This window comes from Scyliorhinus torazame, chromosome 1 (assembly GCF_047496885.1).
Source record: "Scyliorhinus torazame isolate Kashiwa2021f chromosome 1, sScyTor2.1, whole genome shotgun sequence".
In the NCBI taxonomy this organism is placed as follows: Eukaryota; Metazoa; Chordata; class Chondrichthyes; order Carcharhiniformes; family Scyliorhinidae; genus Scyliorhinus; species Scyliorhinus torazame.
The window spans coordinates 16,005,229-16,031,974 of NC_092707.1; the positions used below are offsets into that span (position 1 = coordinate 16,005,229).

Here is a 26,746-nt window from a genome sequence, read left to right on the forward strand (position 1 = left end):
GGACTGAGCGGTACGGACGGTGTGGGAAATGTACGTGGACTGTAGAGTAGCAACCCTAGGGGAGCTAACAGTGAAGCTCCAACTCCCAAACGCGAACAAGCTTCGGTACTTGCAGTTGCAAGTCTTCCTCCGCAAGGTGACCACGACGTTCCTCCAGATACCCAGACATGCCCTACTGGATAGACTACTAGCACCGGACTTGCTCGAGGGAAGTAAATGCAGCGACATATACAGACAACTGTTAGAAGAGGTAGGGGCCACACTGGTCAAGACGTGAGAAAAATGGGAGGAGGAGCTGGACATTGAGAGAGGAGAACCACTCTGGATCGAAGCTCAGCATAGGGTCAACTCCTTCTCCTCATTTAGCCTAATGCTGCTAAAGGTGGAGCACAGGGTGCACCTAACCAGGACACGCATGAGCAGGTTCTTCCCAGAGGTGGATAACTTTGAGCAATGTCAGGGGGTCCGAGTAACCACACCCACATGTTCTGGTCCTGCCCCAAACTCATTGGGTTCTGGACCGTCTTCTTTGAGGCCATGTCCAGAGTGGTGGGGGTCAAGATGGAGCCATCAACTCAGTGGCAGTCTTCAGGGTATCAGAGCATCCAGAGCTCTTTATGGAGAGACGGACCAATGCCCTGGCTTTCGCTTCTCTGATTGCCCAGAGCCTCGGACTGGCTCTCTGACCTAGCGGAGTTCCGAAATTTAGAAAATATAAAAGTTGCAATTAGGGGATCAGACGCAGGATTCCACATACGTGGAAACAATTCACCAGCCACTTCGAAGACTTGTTCATCACCAGCATCTGGGAGGGAGAAAGGTGGGGAGTAGGAACCAGAGAAAGGGAGGGAGGGGGAGGGGGGGGTGAAGAAAAGAGAGCACCCACACCAAGGAAAGGAAGAGGGGAAATGCACAGGGGGGCACAGGTGCCCATACATGGATGTGACGAATAAAATGTAAACTGTATGAAGTCTCAAGAAAAGCATAGAAATAAAAGGGGCTCAGAAAATGAAACCATCCGCATATATTTATACAAACGCCAGTTAATGCAATGTAAATAGATCACCAGTTTTCGCTGTAGTATTTTTGTTCTATCTCATTAGCTCTTTCTGTGTGTTATTATTTTTTCCCCATTGTTCTCCGTATATGTTTGATAACAATAATGTAAATTTTGACCACTTGTACAGAAAAGAGATGTAAACTATTTATAACCTCGGTTAGGAGGGACGCAATTGTAAGATGGGACGATATGAAGCAAGCGCTCACCTGTAATAAATGAAAAACTCCAATAAAAGCATATTTAAAAAGAAAGGATACTCTGAAGATAATTCTAAAATAACATCCCCAAAACTACAGCATGTTGCATCTGCAGTTCTGAAGAGCTTTATATTTTGTCAGTTGGGAAGAACAATGAATAAGAAAGACATCTAATTATACATCACCGTATCATTCTCTTCAGTGTCTCAAAACCCTTCAAACATCCGGAATTACTGCGAAATGCAATGCCTCTCAGCATATAGAGAAAATTATTTCTGAATATATGCCTTTCTTTTTTCACACTCAATGCTTCAACACCTCAAAACGGTTTTAAAACTCAAGTTTAATTCAACTCTTTGCTACATAACGAACAGTCGAGTAAATTTTGACTATTTTATGTTGCCTGCCAAAAAGCACAGTGAAGCCATGCCCAACTTACAGTCGATGGATGATGGAGAGGCGATCTCTTGAGCTGAGCATACTCTTACTCCTTTTAATAAATTTGGAGTACCCAATTATTTTTTTCTAATTAAGGGACAATTTGGCGTTGCCAATCCACCTACCCTGCACATCTTTGGGTTGTGGGGGCGAAACCCACGCAAACATGGGGAGAATGTGCAAACTCCACACTGACAGTGACCCGGGATGGAACTCGGGTCTTTGACGGCGTGAGGCAGCAGTGCTAACCACTGCACCACCGTGCCGCCCTTTGAGATAAGGATACTCCAAGATTATTCAACAGAAATTTAGAATGCGATCTGCCGGCTACATCACGCCCAAATGGGAGTGCAACACGGCCAGTAGATGCCGGGAGAGGCCTCCCGCGGGCTTCCCAGCAACCAGTTCGATCAGGACCCCGCCCATAATGAGTGTAACCAAGTCTTGCATGTCAAAGTAGGTTTTAAACTCACTTAGGCGTGCTCACCCGGGATCTACAGGGCTCCCGCATCGGACAGCCTCCCCAGGGAGTCCCCAGCCAGGCGCCATTCAGTACTGGTCCACACAAACATGCACTGGTCCCGGGCCGTCGGTGGGTTGGTCATGGACAGGGACAGGAACCGCCCCCCCCAGAACACAGGCACCCTGGCATCGCCAGGCTGGCACCTGGGCACTGCCACCTTGGCACTCAGCCAGCAGGTGCACTGCCAGGGTGGCAGTGCCACGGTATCTGGATGACAATGTCAAGGTCTGGGGGAGCCATGTCCATGAAAGGAGTGTGAGCATGAAGGGGGTGCAGGGTGGGTATGTAGGGACCTCTTGAAGGTTGGTTGGAGGGGGGGGGGGGGTTGTTGAAGGATGAGGGTCCTGGGAAATGCGGTCTGCTTGTTTAATGTCTGGGAGCATCAAAGTTTCACGCAAGAAACTAATAAAGAGGTGATGGGTTCCCTAGAAACAGTGCTGATCATGTGATGCACTTGGAGGTTTGATTGTAACTGAAATAAAAGTTAAACCAAAATCAATCCTAACACAAAAGTCCATGTCAAGCATTTAAATTCACCCTTGAATTTAATCAATGTTTTTGCAAATCTGCCATCATCCTTCATCTCATAAATAACAATCTCTGCCTCTGAATTTGCTTAAAATGTGTTACATCTCAAATATTCCTGTTCAAATGCAAGGTCACCGACGTGAAAGATGAACTGTTTCTCAATATTTCCAGCATTTTCTGTTTTTGTTTCAGATTTCCATTATTCAGAGCATTTTGTTTTAGGATTTGTTTTAACGCTGATTTAATATTAAATTTGAAAATTACTTTACTCAAATCCAATGAAGTTGTTTATAAAGATTTGTGGCATTCAGTGATATCAAGCAAATCTGAAAATCTTAATAGTTTAAAGAATACAAAAGAGGACTGAATGTTTAAGACATCTCTTTGACCAAACTTTTGGCCACCTGTCCTAATAGCTCCTTTCTTTGGTATCAAATTCTGTTTGATGATGCCTCTTGCGAGGTACCTTTGGCTGCTTAATAATGTTACAGGTGCTCTTTGTTGTCCTGTCCATTAGGTGTGCAGAGAATGCACAAGTTCATTTTCAAACTTAAAATAGAAGTCAATGGCTTCTCAATAAAGGACCATGTAGCAATACAGCAAAGGATACGTGATGGCGGTGTGCGGGGAATCAAGCATTTCAACATGTTTTAAAACATAAATCAATCCAAATGTAAACACGCCAATCATGTGAATACTGAGGGAGAGGAGGAAGAGGAAGAAGTAGCGGTAGTTCCTTCGCCCTATGCAGTTGTTCACCCACGGACAATGATGGTCAAAGTCCTAAAAATAAAACAATGAACCAAGAGAAAAAAAAATGATTATTTAATTTTATTCGGAAGCAGTCAAAATTGAACAGCATGTCTTTTGTATTAACCACTGCAATTTTTAGGAGGAGACAGGCACAGATAGTACCTTCATTTATCTTCTGCCGATCCTCCCTTTCAATGTACTGGAAATCAATGGGTAGAAACTCCAACCCAATCCTTTCCCCAACCCAAGTACAGCAGTATCAGCGATTAGTTTCTTCCAGCACCCATTTAATTCACAGAATCCCGATAGTGCAGAAGGAGCCCATTCGGCCCATTAGAGTCTGCACCAACTTTCCAAAAGAGCACTCTACCTCGGCTCACTCCCTCACCCCATCCAGCATTGATCATGGCCAATCCACCTAATTTGCACATCTTTGGACTGAGAGGGGAAACAGGAGCACCCGGAGGAAACCACGCAGACATGGGAAGAATGTGCAAACTCCACACCAAGGCCGGAATTGAACCCAGGTCCCTGGCACTGTGTGGCACCAATGTGCCACCGTGCCGATTGACGTTGACTATAATGCATGTCTGCACTATCTTCAAAAAGCCGTTTCACTATACCTTAAACAGTGCCACTGAGAACTCCTTGAAATGCATGCAAGGAAACCAAAGCTACTAAGAGCTGCCGAGTTAGTACAATGGGATGCTTCCCACCCCAAATGGGGTTCTTTTTATCTCCTTTCAGTAAATTGCAGTTTGAGAGGCGTGGTCAAACTCTGACACAACTTTGCCAGCTTTGGTTTAACCATTCTGTTTGCATCCCACTGCACAATATACACATGGGAAGATGTCTCCCACTACACAATATACACATGGGAAAATGTCTTTTTTAGTAGATGAAACTCTGAGTTTGTGAGCTGAACATTCCAGAAAGGCTCTTCATTCAATTTCAGTCAGTGCTGAGTGAGCTGATCAAAACCAAGGTAGTTTTAGGGGTTGGACAATTGACCTTAGTGACAGAATTTCGGGGTGGAGCGGCAAATAATCCATTGTTCCAATTTCTGATCACTACTCCGAAACCTCCACGGGAAGTAAATGTGTTTCAGGTTCAATCTTCATGGAAAAATAGCACAGTTGGGGGCCAAGTGCAATGTGTCCAGGTTTGCAGACGACACTAAGATGAGTGGTATAGCAAAAATTGCAGAGGATACTGGGGGGCATAGCCTCAAAATAAGGGGAAGTAGATTTAGGACTGAGCAAAGGAGGAACTTCTTCACCCAAAGGGTTGTGGAATCTATGGAATTTCCCTGCCCAGTGAAGCAGTTGAGGCTCCTTCATTAAATGTTTTCAAGATAAAGATAGATAGTTTTTTGAAGATAAAGGAATAAAGGGTTATGGTGTTCGGGCGGGAAAGTGGAGTTGAGTCCACAAAAGATCAGCCATGATCTCATTGAATGGTGGAGCAGGCTCGAGGGGCCAGATGGCCTATTCCTGCTCCTAGTTCTTATGTTCTTATAACTGGTGCTGAGAAGATTGACACACGAATAACAACTACTTGGGCATGTTAAATGGAAAGTCCCCAGCATTCGTGGAGACATATTCAAAGAAACGTCTTCAGGAGATGGTAGGAAAAAAATGGATGATGCAAATGAACAAAAAACATTTCAGCAACAAGTTAAATAGCAACCGTAATGACAGCATCGCTTACCTCAACACAGTTGTCGCATACACTGCAATGAGAGCATCGTGGTGGCCTATAAAAATGACATGTTGCACACCATTTCATCCGTACTTGGATTCCTTTGATTTCCACATTCTTGTAGAGTGGCGCTCGAAAATCGTCATCCTTATCCTCATCTTCATTAGCTGAAATAAATCAATTACTTTTACGAAACAAAAGCTGTTAAAATGTTAGAGCTTCGCTCCATTGTTCAGATTTCACACAACAGGTATCTGCATTCTGGGATGATGACTCAACTATGCCAAAAAATATATAAGGGATGGTATAATTGTGGTTTGAACGTTAGGGGCTGGTTTAGCACCGGGCTAAAGAGCTAGCTTTTAAAGCAGACCAAGGCAGGTCAGCAGCACGGTTCAATTCCCGTACCAAACTCCCTGAACAGGCGCCGGAATGTGGCGACTAGGGGCTTTTCACAGTAACTTCATTTGAAGCCTACTTGTGACAATAAGTGATTTTCATTTCATTTTTCATTTTCAGTTCAACAAAATAAATTTGCGAGTTCTTCGCATTTGAGAGGCACATTGACACAGTGAATTCACCATGAAAATATTCACATGAATTATTTTTAAACTTCCAGTCTCAAACAAGTCACTCTAATTGTAGTTACTTTGTTGTATAATCACTCCTCCCATTTCTTTTAACCACGGAATTCCAGATCTTCTTCGATCGTATTGAATTTAAAGAGTACATTTTTGTTTTCTGCCTCAAATTCCTGCCCGTTTCAAGTTCACCTCAGGCAGTCTGATCATATTTCTTTCTGCTGCAGCTCATAACTCTTTCAGCAAAACATTTAGTTGCTGAGAGGTGAACAATCCCTACTGAAGCCTGGTCGAAGCTCTAAACTAGTTTTAATCTTTTCTGTGATTCTGGTTCTAAGCAATTATTCAACTCAATCTTCGATTTAGTTCCTCCACACCGAAACCACATCAGGCAAGTGCATTCGCCAGACTGAGCGGCTGTATTAAAATAGACAGTTTGAAGGAGAACCTTGTATGTCAATTTCAAGCAGTGCCATATTGAATGCCAGCAAGTAGACTAGTACAAAAGGTGAAGTCACACGGGATCAGGGGTGAGCTGGCAAGGTGGATACAGAACTGACTAGGCCATAGAAGGCAGAGAGTAGCAATGGAGGGATGCTTTTCTAATTGGAGGGCTGTGACCAGTGGTGTTCCACAGGGATCAGTGCTGGGACCTTTGCTCTTTGTAGTATATATAAATGATTGGGAGGAAAATGTAACTGGTCTGATTAGTAAGTTTGCAGACGACACAAAGGTTGGTGGAATTGCGGATAGCGATGAGGACTGTCGGAGGATACAGCAGGATTTAGATTGTCTGGAGACTTGGGCGGAGAGATGGCAGATGGAGTTTAATCTGGACAAATGTGAGGTAATGCATTTTGGAAGGTCTAATGCAGGTAGGGAATATACAGTGAATGGTAGAACCCTCAAGAGTATTGAAAGTCAAAGAGATCTAGGAGTACAGGTCCACAGGTCATTGAAAGGGGCAACACAGGTGGAGAAGGTAGTCAAGAAGGCATACGGCATGCTTGCCTTCATTGGCCGGGGCATTGAGTATAAGAATTGGCAAGTCATGTTGCAGCTGTATAGAACCTTAGTTAGGCCACACTTGGAGTATAGTGTTCAATTCTGGTCGCCACACTACCAGAAGGATGTGGAGGCTTTAGAGAGGGTGCAGAAGAGATTTACCAGAATGTTGCCTGGTATGGAGGGCATTAGCTATGAGGAGCGATTGAATAAACTCGGTTTGTTCTCACTGGAACGAAGGAGGTTGAGGGGAGACCTGATAGAGGTATACAAAATTATGAGGGGCATAGACAGAGTGGATAGTCAGAGGCTTTTCCCCAGGGTAGAGGGGTCAATTACTAGGGGGCATAGGTTTAAGGTGAGAGGGGCAAGGTTTAGAGTAGATGTACGAGGCAAGTTTTTTACGCAGAGGGTAGTGGGTGCCTGGAACTCGCTACCGGAGGAGGTAGTGGAAGCTGGGACGATAGGGACATTTAAGGGGCATCTTGACAAATATATGAATAGGATGGGAATAGAAGGATACGGACCCAGGAAGTGTAGAAGATTGTAGTTTAGTCGGGCAGCATGGTCGGCACGGGCTTGGAGGGCCGAAGGGCCTGTTCCTGTGCTGTACATTTCTTTGTTCTTTGTTCTTTAGCCGAAAGCGAAATGGGCAAACGGATACAAACATACGAACAAGGAACAGGATTGGGCCACTGAGCCCCTCGAGCCCGCTCCATCATTTAATAAGATTATGGCTGATCTGATACTGAACTCAAATCTGCATCCCACCTACCCCGATCACCTATCACCTCCTTTCTTACTAAGAATCTATCCACCACTGCCTTAAAAATATTCAGACTCTGCTTCTACCACCTTTTCAGGAAGAGAGTTCCAAAAATTCACGGCCTTGAGTGAAAAACCTGTTTTGAATGGGCGACCCTTTATTTTTTAAACGGTCTCCTCTAGTTCTAGATTCTTCCACAAGAGGAAATATCTTCTCCATATCTACTCCGTCAATACCCCTCAGGATCGTAAGTGTTTCAATCAAGAGCAGCACAGTGGCGCAGTGGGTTAGCACTGCAGCCTCACGGCGCCGAGGTCCCAGGTTCGATCCCGGCTCTGGGTCACTGTCCGTGTGGAGTTTGCACATGCTCCCCGTGTTTGCGTGGGTTTCGCTCCCACAATCCAAAGATGTGCAGGTTAGGTGCATTGGCCACGCTAAATTGCCCCATAATTGGAAAAAAATGTATTGGGTAAAAAAATCAAGTTTCAATCAAGTCACCTATTACTCTTCTAATCTCCAGCTGACACAAACACAGCCTGCCCAACATTTCCTCATAAGACAACCCACACATTCCAGGTATTACGTCTGGTAAATCTTCTCTGAATTGCTTCTTTCTTTACATCTTTCCTTAAAAAAGGTGACCAAGAGATGATGTGATGTGAGCATGGGAGTGGTTGCGTTTTCGCAAACTCCGGCTCTGCTCATCTTTTAATCTTTGTTTTTATCCTTAAGCATGTCTCTTCAATGTCTTTTTTCGGTTTACAGGCTTTTACTATGTGCCGTAATTTGTTGGTCAACATTTCAGCACTTTTGAGTCAAGACAATATGCTTTGATTGTTGTTGATTTGTGGGGGCTGGAGCGAGCTGGAGTCAGGCTTTGTCTTTGGTGGCGCAGCTGCCTATGAAGGGTTTCCCGCCCTGGTGATGTGGTGCACAACATCGGATGATAGCTTTTAGCAATGAAGGTGATCCATCTGGTAGTCTTGGCTCTGCGCTGCAGGACGGTAAAATCCAATTTCAAGAGTTGCAAGGCGTCTTTATGGAGGTGGTGACTGCACACGAAAAGGTTCTTGTTGAAGAGAGAGCACTGTCTCTGACGCAAGCCCGCCTCCACATGATTGAGTTCCTATTGCATGGCCTGTTGCCATCCTGAAGAATACGGGTGAAGACAAAGGGGAGCTGGTGAGGAACCCGGTCTTATCTGATGCCTCCGACGAGGTGGTGGTGATGTTCCCAGCCGAGTTTGAGAACAGGCTGCCATCTCTTGGGAGTCTGGATCAAGAGGCCAGAAAGCTTAGATTAGAACGAGCACATTTAATCCCATCTCCCTGGCCTTGCGTTGGGTTGGCCTTCCAGCCCCTGATCCTGTGTGGTCCTGTTCCTGTTGTCGGTAGAGAGGGGTTGGGGTCATCTGAGCCGGGTGAGACTGCCCCCCCCCCCACTGCTGGAGCCGAGGTAATTGACGGCCTGGGCTCAGTCAAGTTGGAACTATGGACGTTCATGCTCCATTCGTTGGAATCCTTGGAAGATCCTGAAGCGTGCTCTCTGTTTCAGATCCTGCTTTATCCTGGATGTCTACTTTCTTCACGTGCCAGTGGAGTGGTCTTTATCCTGATGACTGCCTTGTTTCTCAGTTGTCATCTGGACTTTACCCCCTGATAATCATGTGGTTGTTTGTTAATGTTGTTAATCTATTTGTTTGCAGGCAAGTAAATCTATTCAGACGTGATGTCCTGCACCATGAATTATCCTGATTTAATAAGGTTTTATCATGTTAGGCTGAATATCGAGTTCGGGATTTGCACACAGTTTCTTTATCCTAATCTATTCTTGGAGGGAGGATGAGAAGAGCTGGAGTAGGGGGAGGAATGGAGGGTGTGGGTGGTAAGTGTAGATTTGTCCTTGCTATGTTCGAGGAAGGTCCTCCATAATCAGTTTTCTTTCTACTTTGGGAGGTGTAGGGACTGGGATGTTGATGGAGTCCTTGGAGCCAATTCTCCAATCCTACTTTTTTTCTTTGTGTCGGTGCTGGGCTAGGCCAGGCTTGGCATTGCGGTTGTTGTGGGGGAATCCGGTGTGTGTGGGTCCACATCCAGAGAGGGGATGGATCTGAAGGTTATGTCCAGTAATTGTCCTTATTCGTCTAGTCTTGGGAGTTGAAAGGGGCCCACTTTACGGTTGGTTGGCTGGTTCCCGTCTAGTGGTAATGGCTTGGGCGGTGCTTTGTGGCTCCGAGGGGTTATTTCTGACAGTTCTTGCTCTTCTTCTTCACTCTACCTCGGACCTTGAGGGCAGGCTGCTATTTCTCTCTTAGTATTGGTGCCGGTGAGGGCTGGCTGTGGTGTTGGATGGTGGGTCTTGTTGATATGGGCATTCATATTCAAATCTACTTTAGCTTTTGGGTGGCCTAATCCTTTCTTCTTTTAGGTGGCCCTGGCTCTGTGTGTGTGTGTGTGTGTGTGTGTGTGTGTGTGTGCGTGTGTGTGCGTGTGTGTGTGTGTGTGCGCGCTTGCGCGCGTGGGGGGGGGGGGGGGGGCTGCCCTCCCTCCCAGGGGTCACTCTGTGGGGTATAAACCCCAGCCTTTTGGCTCTTGGCCTGGTGACACCCTGTTGTCCTATTGAGGGCATGACTGGTGGTGATGGTCTGCTCTGGTGTGTTTTGTTTTTTAATCTGGGATGTGAAATGGGATTATGGAAATTCTGATTCTTGCTCTTGGCTCTTGTTCTTGTTCTCTTTTTACTTCTTCTATGAGAGGCCCTAGGCCGAGTATTATGGTTTGCTTGTACCTGGTCCTCTCTCTGACCTTGTTTTTGGCATTTTGCCATTTTGATGATATATGATGGCTGCCTGTTCCCGGTCTGAATGTGCAGAAAAGTTTAAATTGCGCTGTAAGAGTTGGTCGATTCCCCCTTAGCACTGGGGTTCTCGGGTATTGTTTTCTTGCTCTGCCATTTTGTTTGGCAGCTAGGGTGAGATATAGATCTAGAATTTTGCCTGCATCCTGTTTGAGTGCAGACAGGTCATTTATCAGTGGAAGGAACAGGTCGGGGATTCTATCCCCGAATCATCTGGCCTTGTGTGTCCCAATTATGTAATGACTATTGTTTTGTGCTGTATCTGTTGTACATTTATATCTATCTCTTTCTTTCTACTTCTGTTGGTTTGTTTGTTGCGATTTTTTTGTTTAAAAAATAGAAAATTAAATAAATAGACTTTTTAAAAACATATGGGGCGCAATTCTCCGAGCCCCGCGCAACCGCGCCACGATGCCCCGACGCAGGCATGCGATTCTCCGTGGTGCGGAGAATCGGTGCCGCGTTTGACGCAGCATCGGCCGCGGGCCGCTGGAATCGGCAGGGCCGCCAATTCTCTGGCCCGAGCGGAAAAAGCAGAGTCCCGCCGCCGCTGTTCACCCCAGGTCGCTGCCGGCGGGAACTATGCGCGAAGGGTCCGGGGGGGTGGGGGGCGGCCTGTGGGGTGGGAAAAAGCGCTCCTTCATGGGGGGGTGGGGGGGGTGGGGTGGCCTCCGATGGAGTCTGGCCTGCCATCGGGACCCACTGATTCATAGATACATAGAATTTACAGTGAAGGAGGCCATTCGGGAAAGGGCACCCTACCTAAACCCACACCTCCACCCTATCCCCATAACCCAGTACCGGGCAGCACGGTAGCACAAGTGATTAGCACTGTGGCTTCACAGCGCCAGGGTCCCAGGTTCGATTCCCCGCTGGGTCACTGTCTGTGCGGAGTTTGCACGTTCTCCCCGTGTCCGCGTGGGTTTCCTCCGGGTGCTCCGGTTTCCTCCCACAGTCCAAAGACGTGCAGGTTAGGTGGATTGGCCATGCTAAATTACCCGTAGTGTCCAGAAGGGTTGGGAGGGGTTATTGGGTTGCGGGGATAAGGTGGAAGTGAGGGATTAATGTGGGTCGGTGCAGACTCGATGGGCCGAATGGCCTCCTTCTGCACTGTATGTTCTATGTAATCTATGTAACCCCAGCCAACAATAAGGGCAATTTTGAACACTAAGGGCAATTTAGCGCGGCCAATCCACCTAACCAGCACATCTTTGAACTGCGGGAGGAAACCGGAGCACCCGGAGGAAACCCACGCACACACGGGGAGACTCCGCACAGATAGTGACCCAGCGGTGAATCGAACCTGGGACCCTGGAGCTGTGAAGCAATTGTGCTAACCACAATGCTACCGTGCTGCCCTAGGCGGGTCGGCCTCTCTCCTCCTCCTCACGCCCCCCCACGGCCATCTTTGTTGCGCAGTCGGCCCATAAACCCCTACACCATGTTGCGTCGGGACCAGCGCGCTGAAATCCCCCATGCATGCGCAGGTTGGCGCGGCGCCCATTTGGCGCCGGGAAGGGAGGCTGGAGCGGCGTGAACCGCTCCAGCGCCGTGCTGGCCCCCTGTGGGGGACAGAATCGGTCGTCCCCGTGCCCGTTTCACGCCATCATGAAACACGACGGCGCAAACACATTGTCTCCATTTTGGAGAATCGCCCCCATGATGACCAATACTGTGCACAGTACTCCAGATATGGTCTCACTAGTGCCCTGTACAACTGAAGTAAAACCTCTCCACTTATGTAATCAATTCCCCTCGCAATAAATGATAATGTTCTATTTGCCTTCCTAATTACTTGCTTTACATGCATACCAGCCTTTTGCAATTCATGCACGAGGTCACTCAGATCCCTCTATACCTCACAGTTCTGCAAACTCTCGCCATTTAGATAATATGCTGTGTTTTTAAAATTGTCCTGCCAAAATGGCCAATTACACATTTTCCCACATTGTGCTCCATTTGCCTGATCTTTGTCCACTCAATTAACCTATCTATATTTTTTTGCAACCTGCTCTGCCCTGTTCACAACTTACTTTCTTGTTCATCTTTGTGTCATCAGCAAATTTAGCAACTATTCCTTCATTCAAATCATTTATATAAATTGTAAACAGTTGAGGCCTCAACCATCATCGTTGTGGCACACCACTTGTTACATCCGGTCAACCTGAAAAAGACTCATTTATGCCTTCTCTCAACATCCTGTTGGCCGTCCTTCTATCCACGCCAAAATGTTACTCTTTATAACATGAGCTTTTACTTTCCGCAATATCCTTTGATCTGGCACTTTATCAAATGGTCGTCTGGAAATCCAAGTACAGGACATCCACTGGTTCCCCTTTATCCAAGCACAAAGAACTCCAATAAGATGGTTAAACACGATTTCCCTTTCACAAAACCATGTTGACGCTGCCTGATTGCCTTGAGCTTATCCGAGTGCTCTTCTATAACTTCTTTATTAATAGCGTCTAACATTTTCCCCGCGACAGATGTTAAGCTAGCTGTCCTTTAGTTTCCTGCTTTCGGTCTCTCTCCCTTTTTGAATAACATTCCAATCAAATGGAACCTTCCCCAAATCTAGGGCGTTTTGGAAAATTAAAACCAATGCATTAACTCAGTGTTCTTCAAAGTCGGGGGCGTGACCCGCGGGTGGGCGCGGGCAGGTGTCGGGAGGGTCGCGGAGCCGTTGTCAGCAGCGCTCCTGATCGCGCAAATCCCCGCGCAGCAGCTGGCTTTTCAGAACATTTTTTAAAAAAAAATTATGCCGCATTGCACATGCGACCCTACAATTGGGCACGCATGCGCAGTGCGGCCGCTATTTTTTTTAAACGATTGCAGCTTTTTGTTTTACAAGTTCTGTAGTGGTTTTTATTCATTTATTTTATTCATTTAATTTTTTTTTTCATTATTTATTTTTTTACAAGTTCGGGGGGGGGGGTTTATTCATCTTTGTTCATTTATTTTACTCATTTAATTAATTAATTTTTTTTACAAGTTCGGGGGGGGGGGGGGGGGTGTTTATTTGATAAAATTTTACAGGAAAAAAATTCAGAACTTTGGACAGATGGAGACTCCATACTTTCCAACACCAGAAGGCTTCACCTTCATCCAACAGGTTCCATTGGAGGAGCGTGTACGAGGGCCAAAGGGACCCAAAACCATTTCCTTCATTTTTCTCAGCAGCAAACAAGATCAGAGAAAATGGTGAGTCACGCAGGCCGGCCGGCGCGGGTCGCGCAGGTCGGCCGGTTGGTAAAAATGGGTCCCAGAAAAAAAATTTGAAGAACACTGCATTAACTAACTCGCTAAACACTTCTTTTAAGGCCCTAGGATGAAGCCTATCAGGACTCGATCTCGTCAGCCCTCAGCTCCAACAATTTACTCAGGGGCTGGTTTAGCACAGGGCTAAATTGCTGGTTTTGAAAGCAGACTAAGGCAGGCCAGCAGCACGGTTCAATTCCCGTACCAGCCTCCCCGAACAGGCGTCGGAATGTGGCGACTAGGGGCTTTTCACAGTAACTTCATTTGAAGCCTACTTGTGACAATAAGCGATTTTCATTTTCATTTCATAACATATGTTTTCCATAAAAATGACCAACCTTCTAAAGTGTGCTGCTAATCAACACGTTTGTGAACGCACCAACATGAAAGAAACATTCCATGTCATTGGTTTAAAATCTGCAGCAGCTTTTAATGACAACTATGGGCACGTTATCCAAAGCTCCTCTTACACATTCCTTGGCAGCCGACTCCAAGATGGGTGATTAGACTTGCTGGCAGGAATCAGTAATATGGGAGGGGAGAGGAGTGGAAGGAGACAAGCAGACACAAGTCTTCTCGATCCAAGACACGACAGTTTGAATAAACCTGGCTACCTTTCAATAATGGCAAGCATTTGGCCAGTCAGAGACAGAACACGAGAAGTTCAAATCTGGAGCAATAAGCAAATTCAAGCCAACAATAGTAAGCTTCGTCACTGTACATGTTCTAAACTCCATTTTTAACAGGAAAACTTTAGCAGTAGGTTGGACAACAGCTGAATTTAGCCAAGTCATTTATAGTCCTGCCAATAACGCGCACAAATTTAAAAAAGAGTTTAAACTTAGCAGCAATCCAAATTGCTTGACAAATTTCAAATTCTACACTTTAGCACCAATTTTAACAAAATGAAATAGACCAAACAATTGAGCCAGTAATTCTGTGACTAAGGCTACTTTGCTTTCCATTCAATGGATAACATATTTTCAGAGACCATAGTTAATAGTGTGATTTGGGTAACTTTAGCAAACAATGAACATGGTGCGCAAAGGGCAATTCGATAACTTGGATGTAAATTACAATCATACTGTCTTCATTTTCTAATGAACAGTCAAATATGCCATATTTCTTTCAGTAGGTTTGTTACGGATTACTATAGTGAGACAGAAACTATTTGAGAGATGGGTAATAAACAGTGCAGTGATAATGTTGCAAGATTGTTCATAAAAGGGACAAATTTACTTTAAACACCAAACATATAATGGGTGACAGTGATTTGACAACAAGGTCCAACAGGTGGGTTTTACTAGCTGGGAAAAAATGGGGTATGGTAGAGTTATTTAGTTAGGGAGTATAAAAGACGAGGATGAGGATGGATGAAGGTTCTGCCACTCGTGGTGGAACAAGGGTGGGGGGAGGAAAAAAAATTATATAAGTTGAAACAGTGATCATCTTATTGTTGAATGGAACAATATAAAGGTGCTATGTGGTAGGTTTAGAATCCCTACAGTGCAGAAAGAGCACCTACCTAGGCCCCCACTCCATCCCCATAACCATGGAACCCCACCCAACCTGCACATATTTGGACGGTGGGTGGAAACTGGAACACCCGGAGGATACCCACGCAGACAGCCACCCAAAGCCAGGATTGAACCCGGGTCCCTGGCACTGTGAAGCAGCAGTGCTAATCACTGCACTGCTGTGCCACCCTTTCACTGACACTGTTGCGGAGGAATAATTAAGAAGTCACTTTAGGAGTAGTATGGTGACAATCCATAAGCAGTTATGAATTATGCAAGTTAAAATTCTGAAGGCAGGTGATCAATTTTGTAAGGAAAACATTTAGAACAGTGCTGCTAATTTGGAGAAAATCTCAGATTAGTTCATGGCCATTATGTTTTATTAGCACATGCACATTGAGTTTAGACAAATGGTTAATGCCACCACTGAGTTACCAACAAAATTTCTTGCAAATTAATATGACCAACACTTCAGAAGTTCTGCAATAACTAGCTCTTCACTCGGAAACAATGAAACTTGAAAACTGCAGCCACATAATCTTTACACACAAACCTCGTGGAAATATTCCAGGATCCATAAACGTTGCCATGCTGAAGTTTGCCAAAACAAACAAGAATATGAGGCCATTGTAGACTGGAATTGCTGCAGAGATTTCTTTTGTTAACCAAGGACACCTGTTGGAAACAAAAGATGATACAGGTTGGGAAATGAATCACACAAGGCTCTTTGTTCTCAATTCTTGTCAGTCAAACTCGCTGAGAAGGGAGAAAAGTGATTTAACAGTGCTTCAAAATTCATCATCTTGTCTCCAGCATATGTTAGGTTGCTGGAGGGCTGAAAGGCACCAGAAACCAACATGAGGCCTCATCCTCTGCCACAAGACGTGGATTCTCAAGGATCAAATGTAAAGGTTAACATTTGTATATTTCTAAGCTGCTAATATTGGTGGTCTACTGTAGTACTTACACATGAAGCAATTGCAACAAATCTGTCCTTTTCAAACTTAACAGAGGTACAGAAGCGCAATAATTAAATAGAAGGAATGAGTTGTTCAGATTTTATAGGCTCTATAATCAAGACAAGGGTAGAAATGGTACACAGGTTATAATTTGGACATCGCTGCTATTGACGCATGTTGGAATCCAGAAGGGACAGTTGCTTCCCTCTACTATTCCATCATGTAAAGTGCTATAAAGAAAAAAGTTAACAATATTCAACTGTGCAAACTTAATGAGTCATCGCATTAGTTTTTTTAGAATGGGTTTTAGCCATCAAAAAACCTTTGATTATTTTGATATAATTATAGGATCCCTACAGTGCAGGAGGCCATTTGGCCCATCACGTCTGCACCGGCTCTTGCTCCGATAGAGCAGCATACCTAGGCCCACTCCCCCACTCCTAGCCCCGTAACTCCACCTAACTTTTGAGAAATTTAGCATGGCCAATTCACCTAACCTGCACATCATTGGACTGTGGGAGGAAACTGGAGCACCCGGAGGAAACCCGCGCAGACACTGGGAGAACGTGCAAACTCCACACAGTCACCCGAGGTCAGAATTGAACTGGGGAGTCTGGTGCTGTGGGGCAGCAGTGCTAGCCACTGTACCACCGTGCCGCCCTAATTATTGAACACTAATGGCATTCGGACTCTAGTTAATAATGGCAACTTACAGCTGGGGAGAAAGTGAATCGTCACACTGTCAATGTTCATATCTCAACTGCAGTGAATGCAGGAACAATATTGAGGGAAGATAACAGAATCCCTCAACCTGAGTAACAATACTTTCTAAAGAAACTTGGAAAAATTAATATTTGCAAAAGTTCAGGTTTTGCTCATGACATATATCAAAATCTACATAAAATATTGAAAAAAGATATATAATGAATATGCTCTACATTCCAGGAATTGAGCACATAATCTAGGTTCACACCTCAGCACCCTAATGAGGGAGTGCTGCATTGTCAGAGGTGCCATTGTTAAACAAAGCCATTGCCATTGGGTATCAAAGATTAAGCAGCTTGAAATATTGGGGTGGCAGAGAAGTGTATCCCAAATTGAATGTTGAGGCTGGCCTGCCTCCTCACACATTATTCATGGTCATATTTCCCTCGTATCAGCCCTCAAACTATTAGATTTATTGAATTCCGTTTCAAGATTTGAACTCATGACTTCTGGGATGAGAGTCAACCTTGACTGCTACATCACTGCCCTGATAAACAGAGACGGACAGTACCATACATTAGCTTGGGTGCAACATCGCCTGCCCACCTACGGATGGCAAGGTAGCACTGTTGCTTCATAGCTCCAGGGTCCCAGGTTCGATTCCCAGCTTGGGTCGCTGTCTGTGCGGAGTCTGCACGTTCTCCCCGTGTCTGCGTGGGTTTCCTCCGGGTGCTCCGGTTTCCTCCCACAAGTCCCGAAAGACGCGCTGTTCTGTGATTTGAACATTCTGAACTCTCCCTCTGTGTACCCAAACAGGTGCCGGAGTTTGCCGACTAGGGGCTTTTCACAGTTACTTCATTGCAGTGTTAATGTAAGCCTACTTGTGACAACGAAGATTATTAAAATGATAGTTCCAGCAGCAGAGCAGGAATAACCGGGGATGAAGGTTGTCAGCAATCTAGGATTGCCCAGGAATTTGAAGAATTGCAAAACGATGCAGCATTTTGGCCGGTTATGCTGATGTCAGCTCTTTGAAAGATGTGGCAAATTAGTCACATATCCCAGCTCTTTTCCCGTTGCCCTGCCAAGGTTCCACTTCAGTTCCTTTGAGTCTGCCTCCACCTCCTTCCAGGGAGCACATTCTAGATTACAACTTGATGCCTCTGCCCGCAGCATGTCCCCTTATCTCTGTCTCTTCTGGTGACAAATTCTCGTCCCAGTGTAATCCTATGTACTCTATCAAATCCCTTCATAACTTTGACACATCAATTAAATCACCTATTCATTTCCTCTGCTCAAATAACAATCTGAACTTATGTAGTCACTCATAGAATCCTAAAGTGCAGAAGGAGGCCATTCATCCCATCGAGTCTGCACCGACCCTCCGAAAGAGCAACCTATCTAAGTCCAATCCCCCGCCCTATCCCCATAGCCCCACCTAACCTTTTAAGGGAAAATTTAGCATAGCCAATCCACCTAACTTGCACATCTCTGAACTGTGGGAGGAAACTGGAGCACCCGGAGGAAACCCACACAGACACGGGGAGAAAGTGCAAATTCCACACAGACAGTCACCCGAGGTCAGAATCAAACCTGGCACTGTGAGGAAGCAGTGTTAATCACTGTGCCACCGCCGCCCACTCCAGAGTATCATGAGAAAATTAGTAACACTGGGATTTCAAACATTCATTATTCTTTTATTAATGCATGGCTTAGTTTACTTCCTTTGCTCGTTACAGCTACAGACAGCATCGGTTGCAAGATGCGCAGGGACATTTTAAAAATCCAAATGCTAAATTTAATTCAGCACCCGCTGTTCTTTGTGAGAGACTGGGCAGATCTTAAAAAAAAGAATATCTGCAAATATTATCCAGTGAGAAAATGCTCTAGGATATCTCAGCCCATTGGGAATACAACTGCTGGCTTTATGGAAGCAAAAATTAACAAGCATTTTGCATTGAGACCCCAACTGAAAGATCAGACCCCACAGTATGGGGAAGCAGCAATGGTAAATAAGTAGGGCAGCAAACTAGATAAATCAAAACAATTAAAGGAGGTGCAAGGGGATGAGGGGCTGTGGGGAGAAGGCAGGAGAATGGGGATGAGAAAAATATCAGCCATGATTGAATGGCGGAGCAGACTCGATGGGCCGAGTGGCCTAATTCTGCTCCTATGTCTTTTGGTCTTATGTATATTTTGGCATTTTCCCCAATGTCACATAATCCTGCATATGAATCTTGAATAGTGAAAATTCAACTCCAGAATTGATTTTTAAAAGATGTGCCTCGCATTTTGTGCCATCGTGTTCTGGTGCACAGTCATCTCTTTATTTATAAATTCTGACATTGTACAGCTATAAGGTTTCCCATATCTGTCATGGATTTTGAGCCCGTCAGCAATTTTCTAACCGCCATGTCTCAAATTGATCAAATGCAAAAGAAAGGTACTGACAAATCTTGTGCAACAAAGGAAATGTTCAACAGGTTTTGGGAGTGGAACTAATTGGACAATTCTTTCAAAGATCTGGCACTGGCATGGTGGTCCGAATGGCTTCCTTCTGTGCTGTATTGATTCTAGGCAGTCTTTGTCTTGACCTTAGACACACAAAACAAAACACAGCCAGCCTGGCCTCAATGTTTTGGATTCCAGCTACACTTTTCTGCCTCCCCTTCAATTCAAGCACTTGGATATTCGGAAGCCTCCTGGACACAAACATTCAACAGTTCAATGGATGTCCGCTGGGCTCAGTTGGTAGCCCACTTATCTCTCAGTCCAACAATTGCAAGTTTAACCCCTCCAGGGCCTTGAGCACAACATTTAGGTTGCCATTCCTTTGCAGTATTGAGGAAATGCTACATCTGTCCCATCAGATGCAATCAAAAAGATCTCATGGCACAATTTAAAGCAATTTAAAGCAAAACAAGGAAGTCCTCCCCAGTGGGTTGACCAATATTTATCCCTCAACCAACACCTATTAACCTAAAGAAAGATTATCTGGTCAGTGACATTGCTGTTTGTAGGAGTTTGATGTGTGCAAATTGGCTGCTGTTTCCTACATGGCAGCAGTGACTACACTACAAACATACTTCACTTGCTACAAAGCGATTTGGGACATCCTGGAATCATAAAATGCAAGTCATTCTTTCATAGAATCCCTACAGTGCAGAAGGAGGCCATTCGGCCCATCGAGTCTGTACCGGCCCTTGAAAAGAGCACCCCACTTAAGCCCACACCTCCCCCCTATCCCCAGTAACCCTATCTTTTGGACACGAAGGGGAAATTTGACATGTCCGATCCACCTAACATGCATATCTTCGGACTGTGGGAGGAGACCGGAGCACCCGGAGGAAACCCACGCAGACACGGGGAGAAAGTGCAAACTGCACACAGGCAGTCACCCATGCCGGAATTGAACCCGGGTCCCTGGAGCTGTGAGGCAACAGTGCTAACCACTGTGCCACCCTCATTCTTTCGATGAGTACCCACCTGCCCGCCACATTACAATAGTCATAGCAGTTGACCAGAGTTCCGACCAATGCACAAATAGCTTTTCCATCAGATGAAAAGAAAATCCACTTACAAACAGCCAATTTATATGCATGTTCATCAGAGGACACAACATTGAATGCACTCTTTCATCTACAAACCAAATCAAGTTAACTCCACTGGAAGTTGAGTATTCAGTTCAAATCTCTGTCATCTAAATGTTTTAATTAAGCTCTTTCTGCACAATCTGTTGTTAGCTCAGAATGTTCAATCTAAGATCTTGATGCAAAACAGATAAATCATTCCATTTTACTGTAGTTGGAGATACAGGAAGAGAGGAACTGGAACGACACCTTGATGTATGGAATAGGGAGACAGAATGCTGCCCCCTCTTCTGGGAATGAGCGAGGGAAACAGAAACTGCAACAGTAGGGAAGAATGAATAAATAATTCAGTGAAGAGAGAGAAAGACAGAGGGGTGGCACAGTGTCAGGGACCCGGGTTCGGTTCTGGCCTTGGGTGAACGTCCATCTGGGTGGAGTTTGGAATTTCTCCCCATGTTTGCGTGGGTTTCCTCCGGGTGCTCTGGCTTCCTTCCACAGTCCAAAGATGTTCAGGTTAGGTGGATTGGCCATGATAAATTGTCCCTTTGTGTCCAAAGATGTGCAGGTTAGGTGGGGTTACTGGGATAAAGCAGGGAGAGTGGGCCTAGCTAGGGTATTCTTTCGGAGGATCGATGCAGAATGGCTTCCTTCTGCACTGTAGGGATGCCAAGCCATGATTGAAGTCTCATCTTAAGGTGGGAATTTCTGTAGCAGCTAGAAACAGGAGAGAATTGCAGTAAGGTTACATTATAGAAGTGTATCCGAAGAGGCGGTGGAAGTAAATTCAACAAAAAGTTTTTAAAAAGAACTGGATAAGTACTTGAAGGAGAAAATGTTCCAGGCAGGCCTATGAATGTTCTCCTTGCATACAGTTTGATTCTATCAATCCTTAATTCACATAGATCTACCAGACATTACAAAAACAAACTTGTTTTCCAAAGGCACCTAAATTACAGACGATGAAATCAATGATTACTAATAATGTCTTTGCATCAGTTTTTTTTTTAAACAAAGCAAGAGTTAGAAAAATATTTTGAACCACAACAGCTATTTACACGTCCCATGTAATGTATCCCAGATTGGCTGTTTTTATTCATCTGCCAAAACATCTGTTTCTGTTGCTAAGGTCTGAATGATTCACCAGGTCAAATACAACTCAAAGTACAGCAGATGTCGCCCCAGTAAGAACTAGTAAAGTGATATTTTGTACTAGACGTTGCTTGGCATCAGGGTGCCTTAAAGCAGGAGTGTCCAAACTTCAGGACCTATCCCAGAAATTCAGCTTTCCAAACACAATGCCCTTGGGTTTTGTGTTTGCTTATTCAATGGCCCCGGAGGCTTCAAAAGAGTTGTTACTCTGTTGCCCAAAGCAGATGAGCACATCAAATACAAATAAATGGAAACAGGGATAGAAGGTATGTAACCTCGCCCAAGGCTTTATGGTGTGTAACCAAATGATCCACATAACTAAACAGCTTGAGCGTCCCTACATTAAAGGAAGTAATTTTTTTAAAACCTGAAATCGCGATATCTGATGGTCAGCATCTGAAAATGGCCAGGGTTCGAAATAACCAAACAATGAACAATTTTGTTCTATTTCAGATGTCGTTCACCCTCGTGAATTTGCATAGTGGTTAGCAGTGCTGCCTCACAGCGCCAGGGACCCAGATTCGATTTACACCTTGGGTCACTGTCTGTGCGGAATCTGCACGTTCTCCCCGTGTCTGCGTGGGTTTCCTCCGGGTGCTCCGGTTTCCTCCCACAAGTCCCGAAAGACGTGCTTGTTAGGTGAATTGGACATTCTGAATTCTCCCTCAGTGTGCCCGAACAGGCGCCGGAGTGTGGCGACTAGGGGATTTTCACAGTAACATCATTGCAGTGTTAATGTAAGCCTACTTGTGACACTAATAAAGATTATTATTATTAGTTTCGATTCCTGCCTTGGGTGACTGTGCGGAGTTTGCACATTCTTCCCGTGTCGACGTGGGTTCCTCCGGGTGTTCCAAAGATGTGCAGTTTACAAAGAACAAAGAAATGTACAGCACAGGAACAGGCCCTTCGGCCCTCCAAGCCCGTGCCGACCATGCTGCCCGACTAAACTACAATCTTCTACACTTCCTGGGTCCGTATCCCTCTATTCCCATCCTATTCATGTATTTGTCAAGATGCCCCTTAAATGTCACTATCGTTTAGGTGGATTGGCTGCTAAATTTTCCTTTAGTGTTCAAAGATGTGTAGGTTAGGTGGGATTGCGGGGATAGGGTGGGGCAGTGGGCATAGGAAGGGTGCTCTTTCAGAGGTTTGTGCAGACTCAATGGGCCAAATATCCTCCTTCTGCACTGTGGGGATTCCATCGAATTATCGAAATAGCGTCATTCAGTCCCTCCAGCTCAACTGTGGCTGATCTACATCTTAAGGACAACAAACCATCCTGAATATCTTTCCAACAAAGGAAACTGAGCATTAACCTGGGTCCTGTTTTTAGTTGCAATTACATTCAAATGTCTCAATTTTTAAGATCCTTGTACCCTGCATACAGAGGTAAGGGACAAACGTAGAGATATTTCATACGAGAACAAAAAACATAGCTCCTGCTTGGGATATTTTTTCTATTTGGCTTTCACAGTTTTATACAGTTGAAGCCACATTTTTGCCATGTTAGATGCAATTGTTGGAACAGTTTCCACTAAAACCACCAGATGACAGATTTGCTGAACAAATCCATTCATAGAACATACAGTGCAGAAGGCGGCCTTTCGGCCCATCAAGTCTGCACCGACCCACTTAAGTCCTCACTTCCACCCTATCCCCGTAACCCAGTAGCCCCTCCTAACCTTTTTGGTCACTAAGGGCAATTGATCATGGCCAATGCACCTAACCTGCACGTCTTTGGAATGGGGGAGGAAACCGGAGCACCCGGAGGAAACCCACGCAGACACGGGGAGAACGTGCAGACTCCGCACAGACAGTGACCCAGCGGGGAATCGAACCTGGGACCCTGGAGCTGTGAACCACAGTGCTATCCACTGTGCTACCGTGCTGTCCCATTCACTTTGAAAACTCTTTAAGCATCGCAAAACTAGCTAATTTCGATTTAATCTGTGTTGTTGTAAATAATAAAAATCTACTGTCTAGTTCCCTGACAATCGAACGATATGAAGTTCTAAGGAGACAAAGAAAAATAAGTAAAGCAAAAGCACAAAGCTATTGATCAGAATTCAGTCAAAACAGTATTTTCTCCAGTTTTTTCTCCTCTAAATCTGTGTTCTCTGGTTACTGACCGCCCTGCCAGTGGAAATAGCTTCCCTTTATTTATGCAATCACAGCCCCTCAATATTTAAACATCTCTAGCAAATCTCTGTCTAACCTTCGCTGGTCTAAGGAGAATATTCTCAGTTTCTCCAGTCTTTGCACATTATTAAAGTGGTTCATTCTTGATACCATTCTGTTAAATCGCCTCTGTACCCTCGCTAAGGCTTTGATATCCTTCCTTACAATGTGCTGCCCACAACTGAACACAATATTCCAGCTGAGCGGTGATTTATAAAGGCATTTCATACCTTCTTTGTTGGCTTTATAAATAGAAACAAGAGGACAAAGATCCCGTATGCGCTTTTAGCAGCTTTAACAACTTGTCCTGCCACCTTCAAAGTGATACTATCACAAAGTAATTTTATTCACGCTGTATTGCTATTTTGCATCCTTCCTTCACCCTCGTACACTATACCACTCCGTAGACCGAGACTCATTTCAAGCCTTTGCTGACTGAACCTTTCAGCTGGCATCTCAACAGGACAGAAGTTTAAACAGGTTGATATCTCCCTACCCGGGAGAAATGACCTTATCACTGGGCATTGCCCTTTCCGAATAGCAATAATAACATTACAAACTATGTTCTCACTGTAAGAGCTCCAAGGGACTCATTATTAGGTACTTCTCCAACTAACATACTTTTTTTTTAAGTAAATTTCTCGTACCCAAGTTTTTTTCCAATTAAGGGGCAATTTAGCGTGGCCAATCCACCTACCCTGCACATCTTATTGGGTTGTGGGAGTGGGACCCACACAGACACGGGGAGAATGTGCAAACTCCACACGGACAGTGACCCAGAGCCGGGATCGAACTCGGGTCCTCGCCGCCGTGAGGCAGCAGTGCTAGCCACTATGCCACTGCGCTGCCCCACCAACTTACATACTTAAATGGGAAAAACACTCCACCTGAAATGAGTGGCTTACTGCAACTGTCGTGAGGTTTTAAATTTCAAAGCACCAATTTGTGTCCGATTCACATCGAATTTGAGAGACAATTCCACTATTTACACCAGACAGAATTGGATTGCTATTTCTAAAAATGCTTAGTTTGTGCTTTTTGCTCAGCTGCACACTTAATTTTTCCCAACTCTTTTTCATGTCCTGTCCAATGAATTAGTGTGCAAAAAAGCGCTGTAATAATTGATGAAAAACGCGCAGCTTGCATTGAATTTATTTTCCTACCTATTATATTTATATATGGCACAGAACGGCTAGAAACTAAAATACCAATCTCCTGCTGGGCCATAATGTTCCACGTGTTAACGCTCAAATGTTTAAACCGATGTTCCAGGAGCCGCAAATGAAACTGAACATAATCGCCTTTTTAAAAAGCAAATGAACTTGAGAAATGTTGAAAGTAGCTTGTTAGCAAAAATGGAATATTAATTAAGCCTGCAAAAAGCACAAACCGTTTGAATGAATGAATATCGCTTATTGTCACAAGTTGGCTTCAAATGAAGTTACTGTGAAAAGCCCCTGGTCGCCACATTCCGGCGCCTGTTCGGGGAGGCTGGTGATTTAGCCAGTGATTTAGCCCTGTGCTAAACAAGCCCCTGGTTTGACAATGGTTTCTAATGAATCATGGTATGTGCATAATAATAAAGGCACTTCGAAACACAGGTGACCACAGCACACCAGCTTTTGCTCAGAAATGGTAACGTTCATGCATTCAAAATTAATTTGAGAATACGTGGGATAAAAGCTCTACCATGCATATGGATTTTTCCAGATATCCTATTGCAACTTGATGTTATTTTGCTTTTCAACTGTTGGGTAGTTTGCATATTTTAGCAACACTAAGGTGGTTCAGTGTTCTCTTTCACTTGTCTTTGCTCTTGGTTTATTGCTTCTTCAGCAATTCTTGAGGCTAAGCTGAAGATCATGTGTTAGCATTCCTCCCAACCAAGTAACATGCCCTCTTTTGTATCCACCCCCCGCCACGTCCCATTGACAGCTGTGCGTTCAGCTGCCTAGGTCCACATTCTGGTACTCACTCCCTAAATCCTGCACCTCCCCACCTTCCATTTTTTTGCTCAACCTTCCCTAACTGGAGTTCTTTTAAATCACGTCTTCTTAAGCACTTTGTGAATATTTTCCCAAGTTAGTGGCGCTATATAATAAAGATGGAACTTCTGCTCATTTGATCTCAGACTTGCAACAGATTGGCATAATGCTACACAATCTTTATGATTAATGTAGAATACTATTCCACAGAAAACTGCGCATGCCAGTGGTAAATAATTATTTCCTGAATCAGCAAGTTAGGCACAAATGAAAATGAGTTCATGAAATTATTTTGCTCCTCCTTGAATCAGACTGAAGGTACCTCTAGGTGGCAGCACAGACAGATGTCATCATTATTCCCCCCCAAAAGTACATTCTTTACTTTGTTAGCAGCTCTTAATTCCTGATCAAATCTCACTTTATCTACAGCAAATTCCTGCGCTGGTTTAGCAGTGAGCTAAACAGCTGACTTGTAATGCAAAACAAGGCCATCAGCACAGGTTCAATTCCCGTACCAGTCTCCCTGAACAGGTACTGGAATGTGGTGACTAGGGGCTTTTCACAGTAACTTCATTGAAGCCTACTTGTGACAATAAGCGATTATTATTATTATTGTTTGTTTTGGTTAACAAGTTACCTGTTCAAATAAGAGACAGTACGAAATGGATGCAAGTTGAAATGATGCATGGAGCAGCACGGTAGCCTTGTGGATAGCACAATTGCTTCACAGTTCCAGGGTCCCAGGTTCGATTCCGGCTTGGGTCACTGTCTGTGCGGAGTCTGCACATCCTCCCCGTGTGTGCGTGGGTTTCCTCCGGGTGCTCCGGTTTCCTCCCACAGTCCAAAGATGTGCAGGTTAGGTGGATTGGCCATGATAAATTGCCCTTAGTGTTGGGTGGGGTTACTGGGTTATGGGGATAGGGTGGAGGTGTTGACCTTGGGTGGGGTGCTCTTTCCAGGAGCCGGTGCAGACTCGATGGGCCGAATGGCCTCC

General features: G+C 44.8%; 1 protein-coding gene across 2 annotated transcripts in view; it reads right to left on the bottom strand.

Annotated features, from left to right (window-relative positions):
• The window catches only part of zdhhc8b (zDHHC palmitoyltransferase 8b), a 357,552-nt gene that overhangs the window by 57,908 nt on the left and 272,898 nt on the right, over positions 1–26,746 (bottom strand). For both annotated transcript variants that reach the window (XM_072470115.1, XM_072470165.1), the window contains exons 2-4: positions 15,737–15,858; positions 5,210–5,367; positions 3,357–3,529 (exon numbers count right to left, since the gene is read on the bottom strand). In XM_072470115.1, the coding sequence (XP_072326216.1) occupies positions 3,357–3,529; positions 5,210–5,367; positions 15,737–15,858 (453 nt within the window). The remainder of the gene's footprint in view (positions 1–3,356; positions 3,530–5,209; positions 5,368–15,736; positions 15,859–26,746) is intronic.